The sequence below is a fragment of the Pipistrellus hanaki genome (assembly GCF_964339955.1).
Source record: "Pipistrellus hanaki genome assembly, chromosome: 3".
NCBI classification, from domain to species: domain Eukaryota; kingdom Metazoa; phylum Chordata; class Mammalia; order Chiroptera; family Vespertilionidae; genus Pipistrellus; species Pipistrellus hanaki.
Window position 1 is genome coordinate 156,379,331 of NC_140505.1, and position 19,695 is coordinate 156,399,025.

Consider the following 19,695-nt stretch of genomic DNA (forward strand, 5'->3'; position numbering starts at 1 on the left):
TCAGATACACTTACCTAAAACTAAATTCACTATAATTAAATTTTTCTTGGTTGATTCAGAAGCTACTTCAGATTTCTATAATATTTCCGAACTTCAGCTGTGATTAAATTATGCTTTCAATGTTTGAACTAGCAATTATAGTAACATGGTCTTTTATTTGGTTTCAGTATTATGCAACAATGCTTTTGTTTGGATGCTCTCATTTCTCTAACATCTCCTGCCCTATGTTTCTTCTGAAGTGGAGAAAAGGGCCAGGGGATGGATACAGGCTTTTAAGGTGGTTGGTTCTTTTACTCTACATACCGACTGCTCATAGTCACTAAACATTTACAGATGCCTCAGTTTAGTGGCATAAAAATATTCATGTTTTAACACTGATGTCAAAAGCACTCCTCTATTGAATTGGCGGGGCAAAAAGAACAGAGGATGACTTTAACCACAGCTGTGCCCACTGTCTGTGCTTCCTCTGTTCTACCCACCGTGTGACTCAAGGCGCTGAGAGCCAATAGTCAAGAAATTGCATCTGGAAGTAGCCTGTCTACCAGACGGTAACCTCTACGAGGTTACTGGTCGAAAACCAGAGGAAAGACGGACTAGCGCACATCTTAATAATGCCTCTTAAACAGCAAAATGTTTGCTGTAGGGGGATAGTGGTTGCATAAAATAAACCTCTGGGAATCTAAGAAGCACTTTCTGTGAGGTCAAAGGAAGCCCAGTGACAATCGCTAAGAATGTTAAACTGTGTGACGGAGAGTTTGGCATTTTCTTTTTGTTTTTCCAATAACCTATAGAGCTGAAATTCATATAACATAAAATTATTCTAAAGTAAACAAGGCAGTGGCATTTAGTACATTCACAATGTGTTGCAAACGACCACCTCTATCTAGTTCCCAAAGGCCTCCGTGTTCTAAAGGAAAAGCCCTTACCAAGCGGCTTCTCCCCATTCCACTCTCCTCCGCCCTGGCCACCACCCACCTCTGTGCTGTCTCTATGAATTTATCTAGTCTGAATAGTTCACATAAATGGGATAATATAATATGTGATCTTTTGTGTCTGGCTTCCTTCATTTAGCATGTTGCTGAGAGTTCTGTCTACTAAAGGCATTTAAGCAATCTTATGCATTAGAAGTCTAAAGCGTTTTTATGTTGCAACCGGGACATAAAAATTACCTCTGAAGGCTTCTGAACAGACTCCTTTTCCTGTTCAAAACAACAACAGTTAAGGTTGTTATAGGAATCCCTTATATATTCATAACTTGTCACATACAATTCCATAAATTAAAATAAATTTACATATATATATCCCAGCTACAAAAATCTCAGTTTCATTTATTTCCAGCAATGCTTTACTATTAAAAGTCTCTATTTTTGGTTTTATGCACTACTTTCAATCCTTCCTATCATACTTCTTGATATTTATCCTTAACTTCATAATGTTCTATTAGCTAATAATTTTCCGTCAGAGAAACCACAAGCTCTTCTTAAAGAGTTTTACTTGCAACATGGGAAAAGATGAAGGTCCCCAAATATTTCCTTCTCAGGGTAACAGACAGGAAAAAAAACAACACAGAACCAACCCCATCTGATGACTCCTTCTTCAGATTGCCCAGGCTGCTAGACTTCTGCAGACTTGAAGTTCTAAAAATAACAATAATAATAATTAGGATTAATAATAAGTGGCTCTGGTGCCACTGTTTTTAAGTAGGATATAGTGGAAAGAAACTAAAATTGCGTGTGGGTTGAATCCTGGTAATAAAAGAACATCTGGATTCCGGCAGTCACTTATGTGCTTAAGAAAATTATAACATTTAGTTCCTTTAAGAGCAGGAGTGGTTAACTGTCCTGCCAATAACTGTAAATGTCCCGCACACGTTTGAGTAGCTGGAAAAACACTTAACACTGTCCTTGTGATGTCAATATTAGAAAATTTAAACCAGTTTTCCGAGGCCAACTGCCAGATCCTTTGCGTGTATACATTTACATTGGGAACTTTTTTAGGTACACATGTACTACCGTGTTTCCCCGAAAATAAGACATCCTCTGAAAATAAGACCTAGAGCATGGAAAGATAAGACATCCCCTGAAAATAAGACCTAGTGCAACTTTGAGAGAAAAAAATTAATATAAGACACTGTCTTATTTTCTGGGAAACAGGGTATTTACATATAATCCTCTAATTAGAATAAAGGATGAAGCCCTGGCCAGTGTGGCTCAGTTGGTTGGGTGTCATCCTGTGCACCGAAAGGTTACTGGTTCCATTCCAGGTCAGGGCACATGTCCAGGTTTTGGACTAGATCTCCAGGACAGGGAGTGCAGGAGGCAGCCAATCGATGTTTTGCTCTCACACATCAATCGATGTTTCTCTCTCCCTCTCCTTTCCTCTCTCTCTAAAAATCAATTAAAGTATCTTTAAAAAAAATAAATAAAGGATGAAATTTTTACTTTTCAATTCACGAAGAAATCAGTTTTCTGAGTCTGATAGAGCACTTCAGTTGTAACTCTGATCAAAGCATAGGAGAGGAATCCCTATTACTGTCCATATAATTCATGTGCTATCCTCATGATGGCAAAGTGACACTGGAAACATTCGGAGACTCTTTCACATGATTAGCATTCAGTTTTTTAGAGCTGGGCTTATTTAAAGCTGAAGGCAAGAATATGTGACCAGTTTCAAAAGAGAGAGAAAAAAGGTAATACTTTTGCTCAAAGAAACAGAATAGAAATATACAAACAAACTTTTAAAAGGCATTTGTCATGTATTTATGTGTAAATACATTGCTGGAAGTGCCTACCACCAAATAAAGTAAAATATGATGGTGAAAAAAATCTTATCTTTGAGTACTTTTTGAGGAATACATTTTCCTAATTTAATCCAGATTTGAACATGGATAAACATAGATAGTAGGTCAGTTTATCAATTTGAAAGTGCAGAAAACCAGTGCAGACTTTCCAGCCACCACACTACTCTGTGATTCTCTTCTGCAAGACTTAAAATATCAGCACAAAAGTGAAATGACAAGCACTGAACTTCAGGGGGAAACTGGTAAAGAATGCTAAAGATCTACAGAAACTCAGCATGACACAATGGTAAGCAAGCAAATATTTCTTTGTCAATTTACATCCCCCACCCTCATATCACCCCCACTTTACAGTTTCAGTTATAAATTCAGGGCTCATAGTCACTCACTTTCAGTGTTGGTTATTATTAGTGTAAGGGAAGCTTCCTCTCCCCCAAGTACTAACCACATTTTTCACATTCAATCACTTATAACTTACGAAAGGCTATCAGACATTTGGGTTTCAACAGCAGCGCCAAGGGTTCTTTTTCCATCACTAAAATTTAAAAAAAGAAAGTATTTGTGAACTTAAGACCATAGATATTCAAAGTGAACAGAACTGTCAAAAACAAACAATGGTGCAAGGAAAGTTATTTCTCTATTTTGGTATTGTGTTTTATTTTATTTTGTCTAATTGTAAGATTAGGCAATTAACCTGGGAATATGTTACCCCCCATATTCTATTTGCCTATGCAGAAACTACTGTATCCCTGTCCCATCTCTTTCATAGCCATGGTCCAAAGAGCCTCAGGCACAGGACTGTTGCTATTCTGCTCGCAGCCCTTTGAGGGCCACCCAGAACCTAAAGCATACACTCCCTCTATAACCTGACCACAACACATCCCAGCCTCATCTTCAGTTACTTCTGGCTAGAAATAACACAATACTGATATGGTTTCCTGGCTCATGTCTTGCTGTTTCTTACTTCTCTGGGTAAAAATTTGTGTCGGCAATAAATGCAAAGCACCCTTGCTTTTGGTTGATTTACTTTTCCACACATTTATATTTGCAACATTAGGACATTAATGACATACTTTTCCTCAAATGAAGTCTCACACTTAGGCAATTTTGCTTTCTCGGGAGTTTCCAAGCCTTTGGATGCTGGTAATAATGAAGGGGTTGAAACCTGCAAGACGCTGGTGTGGAACTGTAATATAATAATAAAAAGGCAAAAGTGAGTCACATCAGACAAAAGACAAGCCACAGAGCAACCAGAATCAGGATAGAGACAGCTAGAAGTGCTAATCAGAGAAAACATTCTGGAGGAAGGTACAATAGTTTTGAACCCGGTTCTGAATAAGATGCTGAGTATTGTAAGACACAATAAATACCATTAATTAAGTTAATAGTAACATCCTAACATTTGCCTAAGGCAAGTCACTTCACTGAGGGCATCAATCTTCTCTGTAAAATGAGCACTACTTTAACTTTAGTCTTTGCTGCTAGTCTAAAACAGCATGTTGGTCACTCCAGTTAATTATTACTTTATGTGTGAAGAAGCTAATTTCAATTAACAGCATTGATGAAAAATATATTTAAAACAACTTCTAGTGTACTTTGTGATTATAATATTTATAAAACACTCTGCTTAATAGTACTAATATTACAACAACAGAAAATACACAATACACTTTCCCACATAAATGCCTTATGTATCCTAAGGATGGACTCTGAAAATAAAAATTATGTGTTCTGGTTTTCAATAATTTTTGACAACCAGAGAGCAGTTAAATGGTTGAACACATCATGAACAAATAAATAAAACACTTTAGCAAATATTCCAGTAAAAAAAAAAAAAAGAACAAAACTCGCCTCAGGGAGTTGACTCACTTCTGCAAGTCAACCAACCATGACTCACCTCTGGAAGTCAGCCAGCCAGGTAGGGACTGACACCGGCAAACACACCTCTAAAGGCCACCCATTCAACAACAGCCTCACCTTCATAACCACATCCGGCTGCTGTCAACTCACTCCTGCTTCTTCTCAAGGCCCACCAGCCCCTGAGCTCCAAGCATCCTAAAACCCTCTCTAGGATTAGTTTGGAAAGAGTGTCCTTGACCACTTAAATAAGCAATAAATCCTGCTTTGTGAGTTTTGTTTCAGTTATTGAGCAGTGGTCTCATCCTTGAACACTATCAAAGGTTATAAAATGTGAAATCTGTTCAAGTAACCAGTTGGGGCCCTAGACGGTGTGGGTCACGCTGAGCCCCGCATCAGCAAACCTGAACTGAAGGAAATGTCTGTGCTCAGCTCTCCCAGAAAAGAAAGGCCTCAACCAAGCAGTACTGGCTTGCTCCCACAGGTGACCTGACGGGACTCCAAGACTTCCCTTTGCTCCATGTAAAGAAAGTAACCCTGCTTTAACCAATCAGCAAGTGCCACACATAACTTCCCTGCCCCTGCTCACTTCTACACAAAGCCTTTCATCTGGTACAGCTCCTTGGGCCTTTCTATCTCATCTCCTAGACTGGATGCTGCTGGGTTCATGAATTGCTGCATTAAGCCAACAAGACCTTTTAAATGTACTCAGTCAAATTTTGTTCTTTAACAAGTCACCTTATTATAAAATAGATTATTTCACTATCTATTTTTTTTTTCTTTCTCCAGTTTTAATCTTTATGATTTATCCTGGACAACTTATTTAGCCATCATCCCTGCTTCCTTAAGTTCTTATCTCGTTGGGTTCCTACTCATGAAAATAAATAAATAAATAAATAAATAAATAAACAAACAAACTTCCACTAGCAGACTGATTTTATTTCCTTTCAAACTTCAGGGCTTTAAATCCAACCTCAACTCTCCCTCCTGGCTTTTCTTTTAAAACAAGTGACCTGGTGCATGGATTCATGCACATTGAAAGGAAATTAATTAGAAGGTGGCCATCAGGGCAGGACTGGGTGAGATAGGGCCCTGGAGCCAACCTCCTGCGGTCTCTCCCCCGTGTCTGCAGAGTGAGAAGGGTCCCTTTGGCAGGTGGGGTACCTGGGCCTGACCTGTGGGGATCAGGCCAAAACCGGTTCTCCGACATCCCCCAAGGAGTTCCTGGAGTGCAAGAAGGCACTCTGCAAACTTGCTATCATACAGGGTGTGGAATGCAAATGCAAGTGTGCAGTAAACTAGATTCAGGGCTGACAGTGCCCCAGCAACAACATAACCCACGGCTGAAGGTGGAAGTACGTGGCCCCATGAAGAATAGGGCTCCTTCCTTTCTGGTTTCAGGGTGCATCACTCAAGAACTGCCACTGCCAAGTCACTGCAGCTTGGCAGCTCCTATGTTAGCCATCTGCTCCCTGGTGATCACTACACGTTATAGTGACTGGTAGGATGGTTGGACACTTAGCAAATTAATTATATATATATATATATATATATATATATATATATATATATATATATATATATATACACACACACACACACATTCACACACACACTAGAGGCCCGGTGCATGAAAATTCATGCATTGAAGGGAGGGCCCCCTCAGCCCAGCCTGCCCCTTCTCATAGTCCGAGAGCCCTCAGGAGCAGGAGATGACCCAGTGATCAACGCCCCATCGCACCTCTGCTGCTGCCATTGCCAGCAGTACAAGCCTCGCCTGGCCCTGGTTACCTGAGCCTTGGGCAGCCCTGGGCAGCTGGGCAGCTGCTATCTGAGGCTTGCTTGCACCTCAGGCTGCCCCTGGGCAGCTGGGGGGCTGAGGGGACTGGGGGACTCCAGAGGCAGGTGCACAGAGTGGCTGGGCTCGCCTGGCCTTGCCGTGCACCTTCTGCTCCAGCGGGGCTTAGGGGACTGGGCATCACCATCTTGTGTCTGTGAGTACCACCAACTTTGAGGGCGGGGCAGTCAATTAGCATATTCTCTCCTTATTGGCCGTGGGCATCACCATCTTTGCAATGGCAAGAGGGTCAATTAGCATATTCCCTCTTTATTAGATAGGATATATACTAGAGGCCCAGTGCATGAAATTCATGCATGGGTAGGGTTCTTAGCAGGTGCAGGGTGCTGGCTGGGGCCTCCCTTCATTCCACACCACTCCCTAGTGGTCAGCGCACATCTAACTCTCAGTTGGTAGTACTCCTGCCCGTGGGGACAATTTGCATATTAGACTTTTGTTATATAGGATAGATGTGACTGATCACCTTCATTTCCCATCAAATCATCCCTGTTCCAAACTCAAAATCTCTCATTAAAACTAAAATGCTTGGCCCTGGCTGGCTCATTTGGTTGAGCATCTTCTCATGCAACAAAAGGTTGCCAATTAGATTCCTGGTCAGGGCACATTCCCCAGGTTTTGAACTCCATCCCTGGGAGGGGGTGTGCAGGAAGCAGTTCATCAATGTTACGTTCTCACCTGGATGTTTCTCTTTTATCCCTTCTTCTCTCTCTAAAAATAAATAAACTATTCTTTAAACCTCTCTTCCCCACTTAAAAAAAAAAAAAAAAAAAAGAAAGAAAAGAAAAGAAAAGAAAAGAAAAGAAAAGAAAAAGGAAAAAACTGTAGGGCACCCAGCAAAGACTTTTATAAGAATATGAGATTATCTGGGTACATCCTACAGATAGCAGCATCCTCTCTCTATAAATGCAGCCCACTCAATGGCTATTGAGTGTAACTTTCCCTCAAGTGTAAATGTATATTTAATAATTAGGGACTTTTCCCCCCTAAAACATTTCTTTTCCTTAGCTAATCCCTCCCCTTCTTCCCCCAATTTTGTTGACATATAGTTGACATACAGCACTGTATAAGTTTCAGGTTTACAGCATAATGATTTGACTGGTTTATATTGTGAAATGGTTACCACAATAAGTTAATGCCCATCACCTCAGATATTAAAACTGGAAGAAAATGTTTTTTTTCCTTGTCATGAAAACTTTTAGAATGTACTCTCTTAGTAACTTTCAAATATACCACACACCAGTGTTAATTATAGTCATATGCTTGTACATTACATTCCCAGTACCTATATTTATCTTATAACTGAAAATTTATAGCTTTTCACCACCAATCCAACCACTACTAACTCCTTGTTAATGATATATTTTAGCCTTCTCTTATATTTAAGAGAAATGTTAATTTTTATCTCCTTGAATTCATTCTCTTTCAATTTAAATTTCATCTTCTCATGATATAATTATCAGCAACAGATATAAAAAGTTAAGATGCCATTTGGTTTCTTCTAATTACTTACTGAGATGAGCAAAGAAGGAACTGTTAAATATAAGGAATCTAAGGTTGTTTTGTTAAAAAATAAAACTGTATCCCATTCCCAGTCTCTCCAGATAGCACATTATATTAAAACTAGAGGCCCGGTGCAAGGACTCATGCACTGGAGGAATCCCTCACACTGATACACAATTGGGGCCAGGGAGGGACCATAGGAGAGCTCCAGAGTATGTCCGGCCCATCTTACCCAGACCCAATCAGCCAGTCCCCAACAGCAAGCTAACCTAGCAGATGGAGCATCTGCCCCCTGGTGGTCAGTGCGCGTCACAGCTACCAGTCAAATGTCACTTAGGCTTTTATATATATAGATTAAGAAATGGCTTCAGGGTGTTATCAGGAAGACAGTCTTAAAATGAAGACGTGTGTGTCTTTGTTAAGATCTTAGAAAAATTTAAGGGGGTGCTGTCTCACTGAACCCTTACAAAAAGATCTTAAATTCTAAAAATAAAGGGATATCTCACAGTAGCCTTACAGGGAACCTAAGGTAGAGAAGGTTTATTGTGAAGGTATCGAATTAACTTGATAATGATTTTATCTAATGGAGTAGATAATAGATTGACTCATAAATTCTGAATGTTTAAAATACTGTACCAAGGTAGACTAAAAGGGACAAAGACAGGAAAAAATTAAATGTGACTTTGGACCTATATGGACACTTTTACAGAAAACTACTATCTGCAAGCACATCCCCTTCTTGTATGAAAAGGAAGGATGACTCAGAAGAAAAACCAAGAGCCCAGAGAACTGAGTCCTAACAAAGGAACTGGCACCATGTGCCTGGCTGGATTTTGGAATTGTTTGAACTAGTAACACCTGTGTGCCTTCTGTTGTCCCTCTTTTAAAGGAGAGGGCCTGTAACAGTTAGGTTATACCTATCCCACAACTGTATGTCAGGTGTATGGAGAACAGAGAGCTTGTCCCTTAAGTTCCCGTTTTTTTAAACTGAATGGAGGGGTACCCAAGTAGCTGTGTCTAAGAAGGTGCACCTGAGGAGTTTCACCTACATTATGACCTGGTCTGGATGACAAGTTCCTGAGATGCTGATGCCTAATTGGAATGAAACTAAGGGATCTTTGGAGAGGGGGTGGGTATACTGTGAATGGGAGAGGGATATAAACTGTTGTAGCCAGGGAGTGAGGGGCAGATTTATTTTCCAAATATGATTCCACCAATATATCCCATCTCACATGTTCTTACAATGTGATAATGCCACTTGTTCACCAAGAGGTAATTGATACTCCTTCTCCATGAATCTGGTGGGCCTATGACTAAGGAGAAGAGATGCTACATGACTTCTGAGATATGTCACAAAGGGTGATACGAATTTGCCTAGTCCTCTTCTTGGGATGCTCATTTTCAGGACCCAGCCATTGTATTAAGAGGAGGCCAAGCAGTCACAGACCAGGGTCTCAGCTGAAGTCTCAGTCAACGGCCAGCCTCAACCACCAGACAGATGAATATGTGGACTTGAGGTGACTGAAGCCCCAGCCTTTGCGCCACTCCCACTGCTGCCAAGTGGAGCAGAGACCAGATGTTCCTGCTGAGCCCTGTCCAAAGGGCAGATTCGTCAGCAAAATAAATGTTGTCATTCAAGACACAAAGTTGTGGGGTGGGGTGCAATAGATAATGGAGAAAGGTATTGGTGGCAATTGGATGTGAAAGTAAAGTAAATGAGTTTAAGACTTTATTCCCCTCCAGTTGCTTCTTCCAAATCTAAAGAAGTTAGAGGGAATTTCAATCCATCATCTTACAGCAAGCATGTCAAACTCTCGGGCTGACAGGCCACATGCCTTATTTAAAGGAGGCGTACGGCCCGCCAGGCCACGAGTTTGACATGCTTGTCTTACAGAGTCTCCATCACAGGTGATTCAAATCTATTTCTCTATATAGTTTTCCTTTATTTATTCCCTACTTATTATTTAATATGTAGATTAGAATCCTGTATTTAAGAGGACATCTATCCCCCAAGGGATTCTTATATTTTTCCTGAATTACATAAGCAATTTTGACACTGCCCGGGGCATTTATTTATTAAAGAGAGAAAAAACAAACCAACAAACACATACACACATTTCAAATGAAAACCTATAGGACACAAAAACTTCCAGGGCAAACCAAGTCATCAGTAACCAAACTGAGGAAAAAAATCCCACATCTTTCGTGTTGTCCACAGCACTTTAACTTTCACTGACACACTTTCCCCAGCAGAAAAAGGCTACTGGGAATCTATACATACCTCTTCGGGAACACTGGTGTTCAGCGGGTCACGAGTGGGAGACCCCATCACTGGTGTGGATGATAGACCTTTCTCCAGTTCCCCAAAACCCGGTGCTTCCAGCAAAGTGGAGATGGAACTGGAAGTGGGCAGGTCGTCATAGTCACTCTCTTGGCCTAGGAAAAGACGAAGAAAACAGAGGACCAACAGCAAGTTTTCATTTATAGTTCACTTTTGGAAGAAGAATCCCAAATGTATTAAATGTAAAAAAATTTCTGATCCAAAAAAAAAAAATCAAACAGTCAGCTTCTGGAATCACTTGAAAATACACGGGACCTAGGAAACAACACCTTCAACTAGTAACATCTGAGGCCCTGGGGCTTTGGGCCACGTGAGTACCCAGCAGTGGTATTAAGAGAGGTCTTAACTGATAGAGGTGTTAACAGGGGCAATGATAGACTCACAAGACTGAAATTAAAAAGTGAATTCAGCCTAGCTGGCGTGGCTCAATGGCTGAGAGTCTACCTATGAAAGAGGAGGTCATGGTTCGATTCCTGATCAGAGCACATGTCTGGGTTGCAGACTTGATTTCCAATGTGGGGTGTGCAAGAGGCAGCCAATTAATGATTCTCCTCATTGAGGTTTCTCTCCCTTTCTCCCTCTCCATTCCTCTCTGAAGTCAATTTTAAAAATATATATTTTTTTTAAAAAGTGAATTCAGTTCAACAACTCTCCTGTAATTTTGTTTCAAAATTTGGAGGCTTTACACAAATTTCAGTTCAGAAATTACCAAGTTGAGGAATACCAGTGGTACAAAAAGAGTCACCATTTCATCAACTCCATTTCATCACTACTGAGCTCCTAAAAAAACATACACACACAAAACACACACACACACACACACAAAGTGAAGAAAAAGAGATAATGTCCTTTTGATCACCCAAAAGGAGCCTTTTATTCCACTCATCTTAAAACAGAAAGAAGAGCATAATGGGAAAAAGCAACCACGAGTGTCTTCCAAAAGACTTGTTAATCTCCAGTGGTTATTTTTAGAGCAAATAACCCCATCTATGCATTGATAATAAACAAGAGAACTTTTAAAGTCCTTAACATTTTTTGTTTGTTTTTAATTACTCCAAAAATTTGTACAGTTCAGGACAAATAATAAAATAATAATATCAGAAACTGTATAACTATCTTTTCTTAGATGTCTTACGGGGTTCTTGTGTGTGTATGTTTTCTGTTAATTTAACATTTTCAAAACTGAACACAATGTCCCTTAACCATGCCAATGTTCTTTCTCTAGATTTTTCTATCTTGGAAAATGGAACTATCATCCAGCTAGTTGCTTTAATCAAAGATCTTCCTTAATTCTCTCTCTTCTTCACACTCCTCCACTTGTTCAACACATCATTATTTTGATTCTAACACCAAAATATATTTCCAGTCAGTACCATCAGATCTTTCCACTTGGAATACAGCCATGATCTCTTAAATAGCTTTCCTTCCTTCCAACACTACTCCCTCCCACTAGGGTCTATTTGTTACAAAGATCTTACCATTAACTTGTTAAGACCCTTCAATGGATTTCTGGGGGCCAAGTAAGAGTGAAAACTCCCCATATGTATGACCTGGTTGGTACTCACCTATAGAATCCCATTTCACTCTTCCTCCTGGTCACTACCTTCCAGTCACACTGGTCTTTTATTTCTTAAACATATCACCTCCTCCCTAACCACCACCCCCCAAAAAAGTTCTTGCATGTGCTGTTGTACTTTCTTTCTGGAATGCTATCTAATGGACTCCTCAGAGAGAGGCTGTCCCTGGCCAACCAATCTACAGTATGCTCTTTAGCCAATATGCTTTCAGGCAGAGAACAGATGCTGAACAATATCATTGCATGGATGAATGAGCTATTTAATTAGCGAGAATGGGTATATTTCAAAAAGAAACCGAGGCCAACTATAAAGGATTATGGCCACTTAAAATCCAGTTAAGTAGAAGACATTTAGAACTACACTACCTTTTTTACCTTGGGCCAGTAATACTGTATCTTGCATTTTCTTGTACCTGTTCAGGCACTGTCGAAGATCTTCTATTTTCCGATCCTATTAATAAAATAAATTATCATCTCTAATGCTATGATTTTAAAATGGTAAAAGTAATTGCAACACAAAGACAAGTAGACATGAATTATTTATATTATTTAAAGAATGCTTCTAAACTTTAGTAAAACTAGTAACATCTAGAACATCTTTCCTACATAAGAGATATAGAAAAAGTACCTCTAAATTTAGAGATCATATCACTCAGCTGCCATCTTTAAAAAACAAAAACAAGGTAGTAAGATACAAAAAAAAAAAAGAAAAAAAAAGAAAAAAAGAAAAGAAAAAAGTCAACTTTAATTACTTTCCTTTCCAACTTATATGCCAAGTCTTGAAAAACAGATCTACACCTGCTGTCTTTATCAGCTTTCAGTCATGGCCATCTGGCTCTTCCCTTCTCAAAACACACCTTTCAATTAGTCACCAGAGACCTATTTACTAAAAACAATGAACACTTTTATATTTTCTCTAATTTGACCTCTATTTGGCACTTGATTGACTACTCTTTCCTTCCTCTTTTACTTTTCCTTCCACTCTTTCTTTTCTTCTATTTTGATCTCTTAATCCGTTGGTGAGATAAGATATTCTACTTCTATAACCTCACTATTTCCCAACCCAGACAATAAAATATAGAGCCTACAGTTTTGTTCTTTACCCTCTTCTCTTTTCCCCATGCCCTAATTGTGGTGGATTATAAAAGTGAACTCTCTAGCTCCACCCACACTGAGTGTGGGCTTGACCATGTGACCCACTTTGGCAAATAGGATATCAATAAATGTGGTTTAAGCAAAGGCTTGAAAAGTGTTTGAACTTTAGAGTTTGCCCTCTCCTGGTGCTCTAAGGCCACTATGTGAAGAAGCATAGGCTAACTAGTCTCCTGGATGATGAGAGACCACTGAGAGAAGAGATATCTCAACTGGGCCAACCTAGACCAAGACTGGTCAATCAATAAACAGGTGAGTCAGACCATCCTATACCATTCAGCCCTAACTCAGCCCTATCTCTTCAATTCTCCTAAAATTGAAGCGATTCACTCCCTACCAATCTATAATCCTATACTAATCCTAAAATTTAGATTTATTTTCAACTTTCTATGAGAAATCACCTTTTAGATGTCCCATGAACACACCAAATAGAACATATGTAAAATGAACCTCATTATTTGCCCCTAGTACTTCAGCTTCACTTGGATGCCCTTAACTATTGGAGGGCACCATCATTTATCCCATTGATCAAACCAGAAACTCTAAAGTCCCAAGATTTTTAAATTTTGTCAACCTGCAAATTTCTCTAAAATACCTTCCCCTCTGTCACACGTCACTGTCATTGCCTTACTTCAACCTCTCTTCATTTCTCATCTAGCTTCTTAATGGTTCAATCTTTACTCTCCCTCCCTTATTCCTGCCTCTGTTCTGATACCAGAGTTAGCTTCCAAATGGCAATTTTAATTATGTCACTGCCCAACACCTACAACCTAAGGTCCCAGATCATTAGCCTAGCCATACAAGGTTGCCTATTATTCACTGTAGCTCTTTTGTTAGTCTTATACACCCCTTCACCTATACTTCATGTTCCAGATCTTTCCCAGAATGCACTAGGCCTTGATTTTGAAACATGTTTTCACTCATGGATGTTCTAGAAGCCTTCATTTTCCCGATGAGCAACTCTTGCTATTCTTCAGAATTTGCTCAAATATGTCCTCTTTGGAACCTTCTGAAACTACTAAGTAGTTATGTCACTCTTGGTGCACCTATAGCAGTTTGAGCATCTAGTGAGCCCTCCTTCAACATTGGGAGTTTTGTTATTGTTGCATTTTGAGGGAGGAAAATTAAAAGAAAATGAATTTCAGCGATTTTCTTTAAAAAAAAAAAAAAAAAAAAAAAAAAAAAAAAAAAGCTCTGTTGGCAGCTTGCTAAGGACTTTTATTTTTATTCAATAGTAGGAAAAACTAGTAAATATGCATATATATATAAAACTGATTGGGTGGGTAAGACAATGTGTTTATTACCAAGGAGTAAAGAACAAATGAAGAGAATGAAAGGCAAAAATAAATCAGCAAGTAAAACAGAGTAGGCAAAAATTAGAAAAAGAAACTTTTGATCAATTAGAAAAAGACCAAGAGAAAGTTTTTTTGGCAGGGCCTGATTTTCACTTCCTTGAAATTACTCTTTTCTTGGGAAAATGCCTTCTTGTTCCATTCACTTAGGGACACGAGAGGAGAGCAATTCTGATGACAGGAGCTGGACCCAACTGCTGCTGCCTGCTGGCCGGAGGGTCAGGAAAGCCGGGAAGAAACGCATTTCTTTAGTACAGTGACTGCATCCCTGCTCGGAGCAGGAAGAAGTGAGGAGGAACAACCAGAAGAAAAACTTCTGGGGACATGGCACTGGGCCACCACAGCTAAAACAGAGCCGGGGGCCAAGCTGATTTCATGGTGCCGGGGCCTCTCTTTTCTGGTAGCTCACTACTCAGGAGAACAGAGACAATCCCCAATGCGAAAGAGGTCGGCAGTATGAAGGAGAAAAAAATGGACATGACCATGAAGCTAAAGTTGTTCGGAGTTCATACAGTAGCCCAGATTTGATAGCTCAAGCATTTTCTGAGTTCATGCAGGGAGGAGAGAGAGAATTCTCGGTGGAGCCAGTGCTGCTGGTCTCCATTCCTATCCTCGGCACAGTAACAAGTGTGACCCCCTGACAGTGGACACACTTGAGCAGGAAGGCAGGAAGCTTGCCCCTCAATGTCAGTTAGTGCATAGGGTGTGTTCTTTCAAACGGCAGTATCTCAATAAAATGCACAGAATGATCAAAATGGCGCTATTACACACCCAAATAAATATTTAAATTCCATCTAGATACCTTTTCTTCATTTGCTGCCATCAAAGACTCCACAGCCTTTTTCATCTTTTGTACTTCAATATCTGAAAATACCACAACATCAAATCAGAAGTCAGTTTAGATAACATGTGTGACAGTAATGAGAAGCTACTGACTCTTCAGATTGAAATGTTTTAAGGTAAAGATGTTACTGATCTGTTTTATTTGTTTGTTTTTAAAAGGGCACATTTGCCATACATGTTGTCTTTCAGGGAAAAATCTGAAAAATGAACACCTTTCTATCTCACCTGAATAGTCACAGGGTACCGTATTTTCCGGCGTAGAAGACGACCCCCCCAATTTTACAGTTAAAACATAGGTTTAGGCCTATATTTGCTGTATAAGACTACCCCCCACTTCCGAGGCAACACCAGTTCTTTTTTTAATAGACCGCCTCTCTAACTCAGCCAATCTGAGCAGGCTTTTTATGCATGCAAATTATACATGTTCTGTACCCAAAGCTACACTGTGTTCTAGTAAAAAGCCTGCTCAGATTGGCCAGAGTCAGAGAGGCAGTCTATTAAAAAAGAACTGGTGTTGCCTCGGAAGTGGGAGGTAGTCTTATACAGCAAATATAGGCCTAAACCTATGTTTTAACTGTAAAATTAGGGGGTCGTCTTATACGCCGGAAAATACGGTAAGTGAGAGCTAACTACCCTCTCTCAAAGCAACAACAAAATCTTCAAGAGAACAATGGAATGTCGGTGCTAACAATAAAAACACAGACTTTTCAAAAAAGCAGTGGGTAAGAGCAATGAAAAAGTGCACATGACAAAAGCAGACAAAATGATACTCAGTTATAACCAAGATGGAGACACAAATGATAAGAGCCTGATGGAATGTGATATTTACACGAGTAGTCATGCTAAGCTGTAGGTTCCATACAAAAAGATATTAAGTACTTTGCTTCATCTATAAACCTCATTTCCAAATGCTAATTGAAAACATAAAGGCCAGAGTGAGATGACTGTCATTTCACTTAAAATTTGATGTTCAAATACAAAAGCATGTTACTTTAATACTAAAAAGCAAATACTCTAAAGATCAAAAGTCAACCTAGAATGAAATCACAAATTAAAAAATTTGAAACAGAGAAAAAAAAATCAGCTATAATTTCCGCCTTTTGAGAAACACAAAAACAAAAAACGACTAAAGGTAATTTTTAAAACAGTGATGGATCATTCAGTACTGATAGAACTATTTTTGATTAAGGTATATTTTATAGGAATTGCCTTTCTTTTCTTTACTTTTTTTAAAAAGGCAAGCCGAAACTGGTTTGGCTCAGTGGATAGAGCGTCGACCTGCAGACTGAAAGGTCCCAGGTTCGATTCCAGTCAAGGGCACGTACTTTGGTTGCAGGTACATCCCCAGTAAGGGGTGTGCAAAAGGCAGCTGATCGATGATTCTCCCTCATCAATGTTTTTAACTCTCTATCCCTCTCTCTTTCTCTCTGTGGAAAATCAATAAAATATATATTTTTTTAAATAAAAAATAAAAAATAAAAAAGGCAAATTCCCTTGACTTAAGAATTCAATGTCTGGAGGAGAGAACCCTTTAAGATTTATCTTTATGCTGCCTTAAAGAATCCAGGCTCCATGAAACATCCTGGTTACTTAATGCAATTAAATAATTGCATTCTCTTTCAAAACACCAAAATCTCCTAAAGTAGATCTCAGTGAAAAAGTGGGCTAAAAACATTGAAAAGCAAAGTTCAAAACGATCTTTCAACTATGGCAAACCTCAAAAACAGTAGGGTTTCAATGGATGGTGAACATGACTTCCTTCTCTGGCCCTGCATCTCCCGGACCCCAGAGAAAGTGCTTCCTCACCTCCACCACTCGGGGTGCCCTGCTGAGTCTTAGGAGCAGCAGGCCGAATCAGATGAGATCTGCTAAGGGACCTTTTACCCCTCGTTTTTATGGTTTGTTTACCCTCTATGTTGTATGCTCCAAGGAAATGGAGAGCTTATCGATGAAGCAACTTCACATTTTTGGTGAGAGAAATGTTTTAAAAACACATGCAAAGAACAGTCCAAGTATTGCTTTCGGTGAATGTAAAGGCTGATGGAAATACACCAAAAACCTTACTTTTGTCTTTGAGCTTCTTTTTAAAATTTTCATCTGTGCAGGAAAACCCATTGAATTGGAAGTTAGCACACATTACAACAGTAAATAATATCTTAAGAGCGCTATTATTGTCTTCTTTTACCTAAAATAGAGAGACTCAAAACTCACAAAGACGGACTACTGAGCACTATTTTGTGACGTCAAGACTAGTACTATACTACATAACGCTCTGTGTGCAGTTAAAAAGAGAATCTAATGTAATTAATTCAGAAGGCCTAACTTTGAATTACTGCCTCTGTTACTTCAACTTTCTGAACCTTGACTTTCTCACCCTGAAATTGGGCCTGTGGAGTACAGTACTCCTCACACAGTATGTGGTGAACAGCCGGTTAATGTTGCCTTGGTTGTTTTTTGTTTTTGTTTTTTTCACATTTCCTTTATAGCCAGATATTGGACCTCCTGGACATGACCAGTATATGGCTTCTGTCACATTCAACTCACCACTCAAGTTCAATAACACTGAAGTGGCGTAGCTCCTGCTCCATGTGAGTCCACTGATCATGCAGTTAGATGGTATGTCAACTTGCTCTCAGTCCCTCTATTTCCTTGGTGGCGCACTGGTAGTAAGCTATTCACAAACTGGCTCCAGTCCTGGCACTGGAATTTGGGTAGCACTATTCTAAATACTCTCTAGCCTACAAGTCCTAGGATTCCATTTTTATCTTAAAATCCTAAAAGCATGACCTGTCTGTGAATGTCCTTTCCGAACATACAATTCCACATATGTCAAATGACAGAGGGGAAGAATCCATTTTTCGGGATGTTTGATGAATTAAGTTCCCCGATGGGTAGAAAACTGTGATTCCTGTGAGTATATAAAGCCAGGATATTCCAGAGCCAGGAAGACTTTACAGGTCATCTAATTCAAGCTCCTCATTGAAGAGACGATAACAATACCAGTGTTCACATCACAGGTAAAAATGTACCAAAGCTATACTAAATGAAATTTGTTATATTTCCACTGGATCAGAAATTGCTTTTGCCCCAGTCATCATTTGTAATAACAAAAAGAGGTTAAATTTGATCTAGTTTTGTCAGCTGTTACATGCATTCATATTTCCAAACATAATTCAGAAAAACACATTGCATTCACAGTATTTTCTACCAAGTAGAAGCTACATTATTAAAAATTACAGTCCACGTAGTTTCTAGGACAAGCCTCCTCAATTATGAAAACAACTTTTGGATAAATTCATGCACTTTTCTAAAAAGAAATTAGCCTAATTTTTTGCTTACTAGAAGGTTAAGAGCTCAATGCATGATAAGAAATTTCCATTGAGTTTTCCAAAGACAGAGTCTTCTCTTCTCTCAACAGGGCAGAGAAGGTTTCTAAATGTCTTTCTGTTTCAAGTTCAGGTTAGAGGGAAATAGTCTTAGGAGATGGTCATGGTTCCTTTTCATTCTTTTTTGACACTTGCTTTTATTTTGCAATTTGGAAATAACTCTCTCCTGATGGTGATTTACAATTTAGTCATCTCAACGAAACACCCAGTAGGGTACAGAGTTGCTCTTGGAAGGCCCAGGAAAGAGTCTCAGATTCCCTGAGACCCTAGGCCAGATGGCTCCTGCTACTCTTTTTTTGTTGCTAAAATTACACATCAAATAACATCAGATTTTTTTTTTTCAGATATTAGAGGATTTTAACAAAATAAGATAACCAATATTAAATACATATTCCTACCTCGGTCAAAAATTTCTATCCCTTCCTCTTTCATCTTGCAAAACAGTTTTTCTTGTAGCCTTTTCACTTCAGAGTCTTTCTCTTCCAGTTGTTCTTTTAAAGATGCCAGTTCATCCTACAAATGATAATTCATTTCAAAAGGGTAGCTTATGAATAAAAGAGAATATTCAGAGAGTATGTTCTTAAGTCAATAATTAGTTATTTAGATGCAAAGATGCAAACTTCAGAAATCAGACAGTGGTGATGATAAACAAAAAGCAAGGCAATTATTAAAATCTAATTTATAATAAGTATGGTATAATTATTTCAAGTTTCTTTGTGAACAAATTAAAAAAATAAATCTTTTAAAGTGTAAAAAATAAATCTTTTAGTGTAGCCCTAAGATATATATGTTATGTTAAATAAAAAAAATTTGACCATGCTAATATAAAAAAATTAGATGCTTAGTATAGTAAAAGCAAAATAAAATGCAAATTGGAAAATAGATATCAAGACTTGCTTGACATTCATTCAGCATTTAAAGATGGCACTTAGGTTCCCTGGACAAGGTAGAGCTTAATTAGTGGGTAAAGTAGCTTGGGAGTGAATATTTATCCTCATTACTAAGATAACAGAACAGAATCTCCTACAACAAT

At 39.0% G+C, this 19,695-nt stretch overlaps 1 protein-coding gene across 27 annotated transcripts in view; it reads right to left on the reverse strand.

Annotated features, from left to right (window-relative positions):
* PPFIBP1 (PPFIA binding protein 1) overlaps positions 1-19,695 on the reverse strand; it is a 178,663-nt gene that overhangs the window by 16,763 nt on the left and 142,205 nt on the right. For 4 of the 27 annotated variants that reach the window (XM_084877202.1, XM_084877213.1, XM_084877218.1 and 1 more), the window contains 9 exons: positions 19,061-19,175; positions 17,341-17,373; positions 15,236-15,297; positions 12,305-12,380; positions 10,294-10,448; positions 3,871-3,983; positions 3,276-3,332; positions 1,577-1,637; positions 1,170-1,199 (listed from right to left, as the gene is read on the reverse strand). In XM_084877202.1, the coding sequence (XP_084733328.1) occupies positions 1,170-1,199; positions 1,577-1,637; positions 3,276-3,332; positions 3,871-3,983; positions 10,294-10,448; positions 12,305-12,380; positions 15,236-15,297; positions 17,341-17,373; positions 19,061-19,175 (702 nt within the window). Of the gene's footprint in view, positions 1-1,169; positions 1,200-1,576; positions 1,638-3,275; positions 3,333-3,870; positions 3,984-10,293; positions 10,449-12,295; positions 12,381-15,235; positions 15,298-17,340; positions 17,374-19,060; positions 19,176-19,695 lie in introns of all 27 variants that reach the window. The other 23 variants (XM_084877201.1, XM_084877200.1, XM_084877215.1 and 20 more) reach the window with 7 other exon arrangements.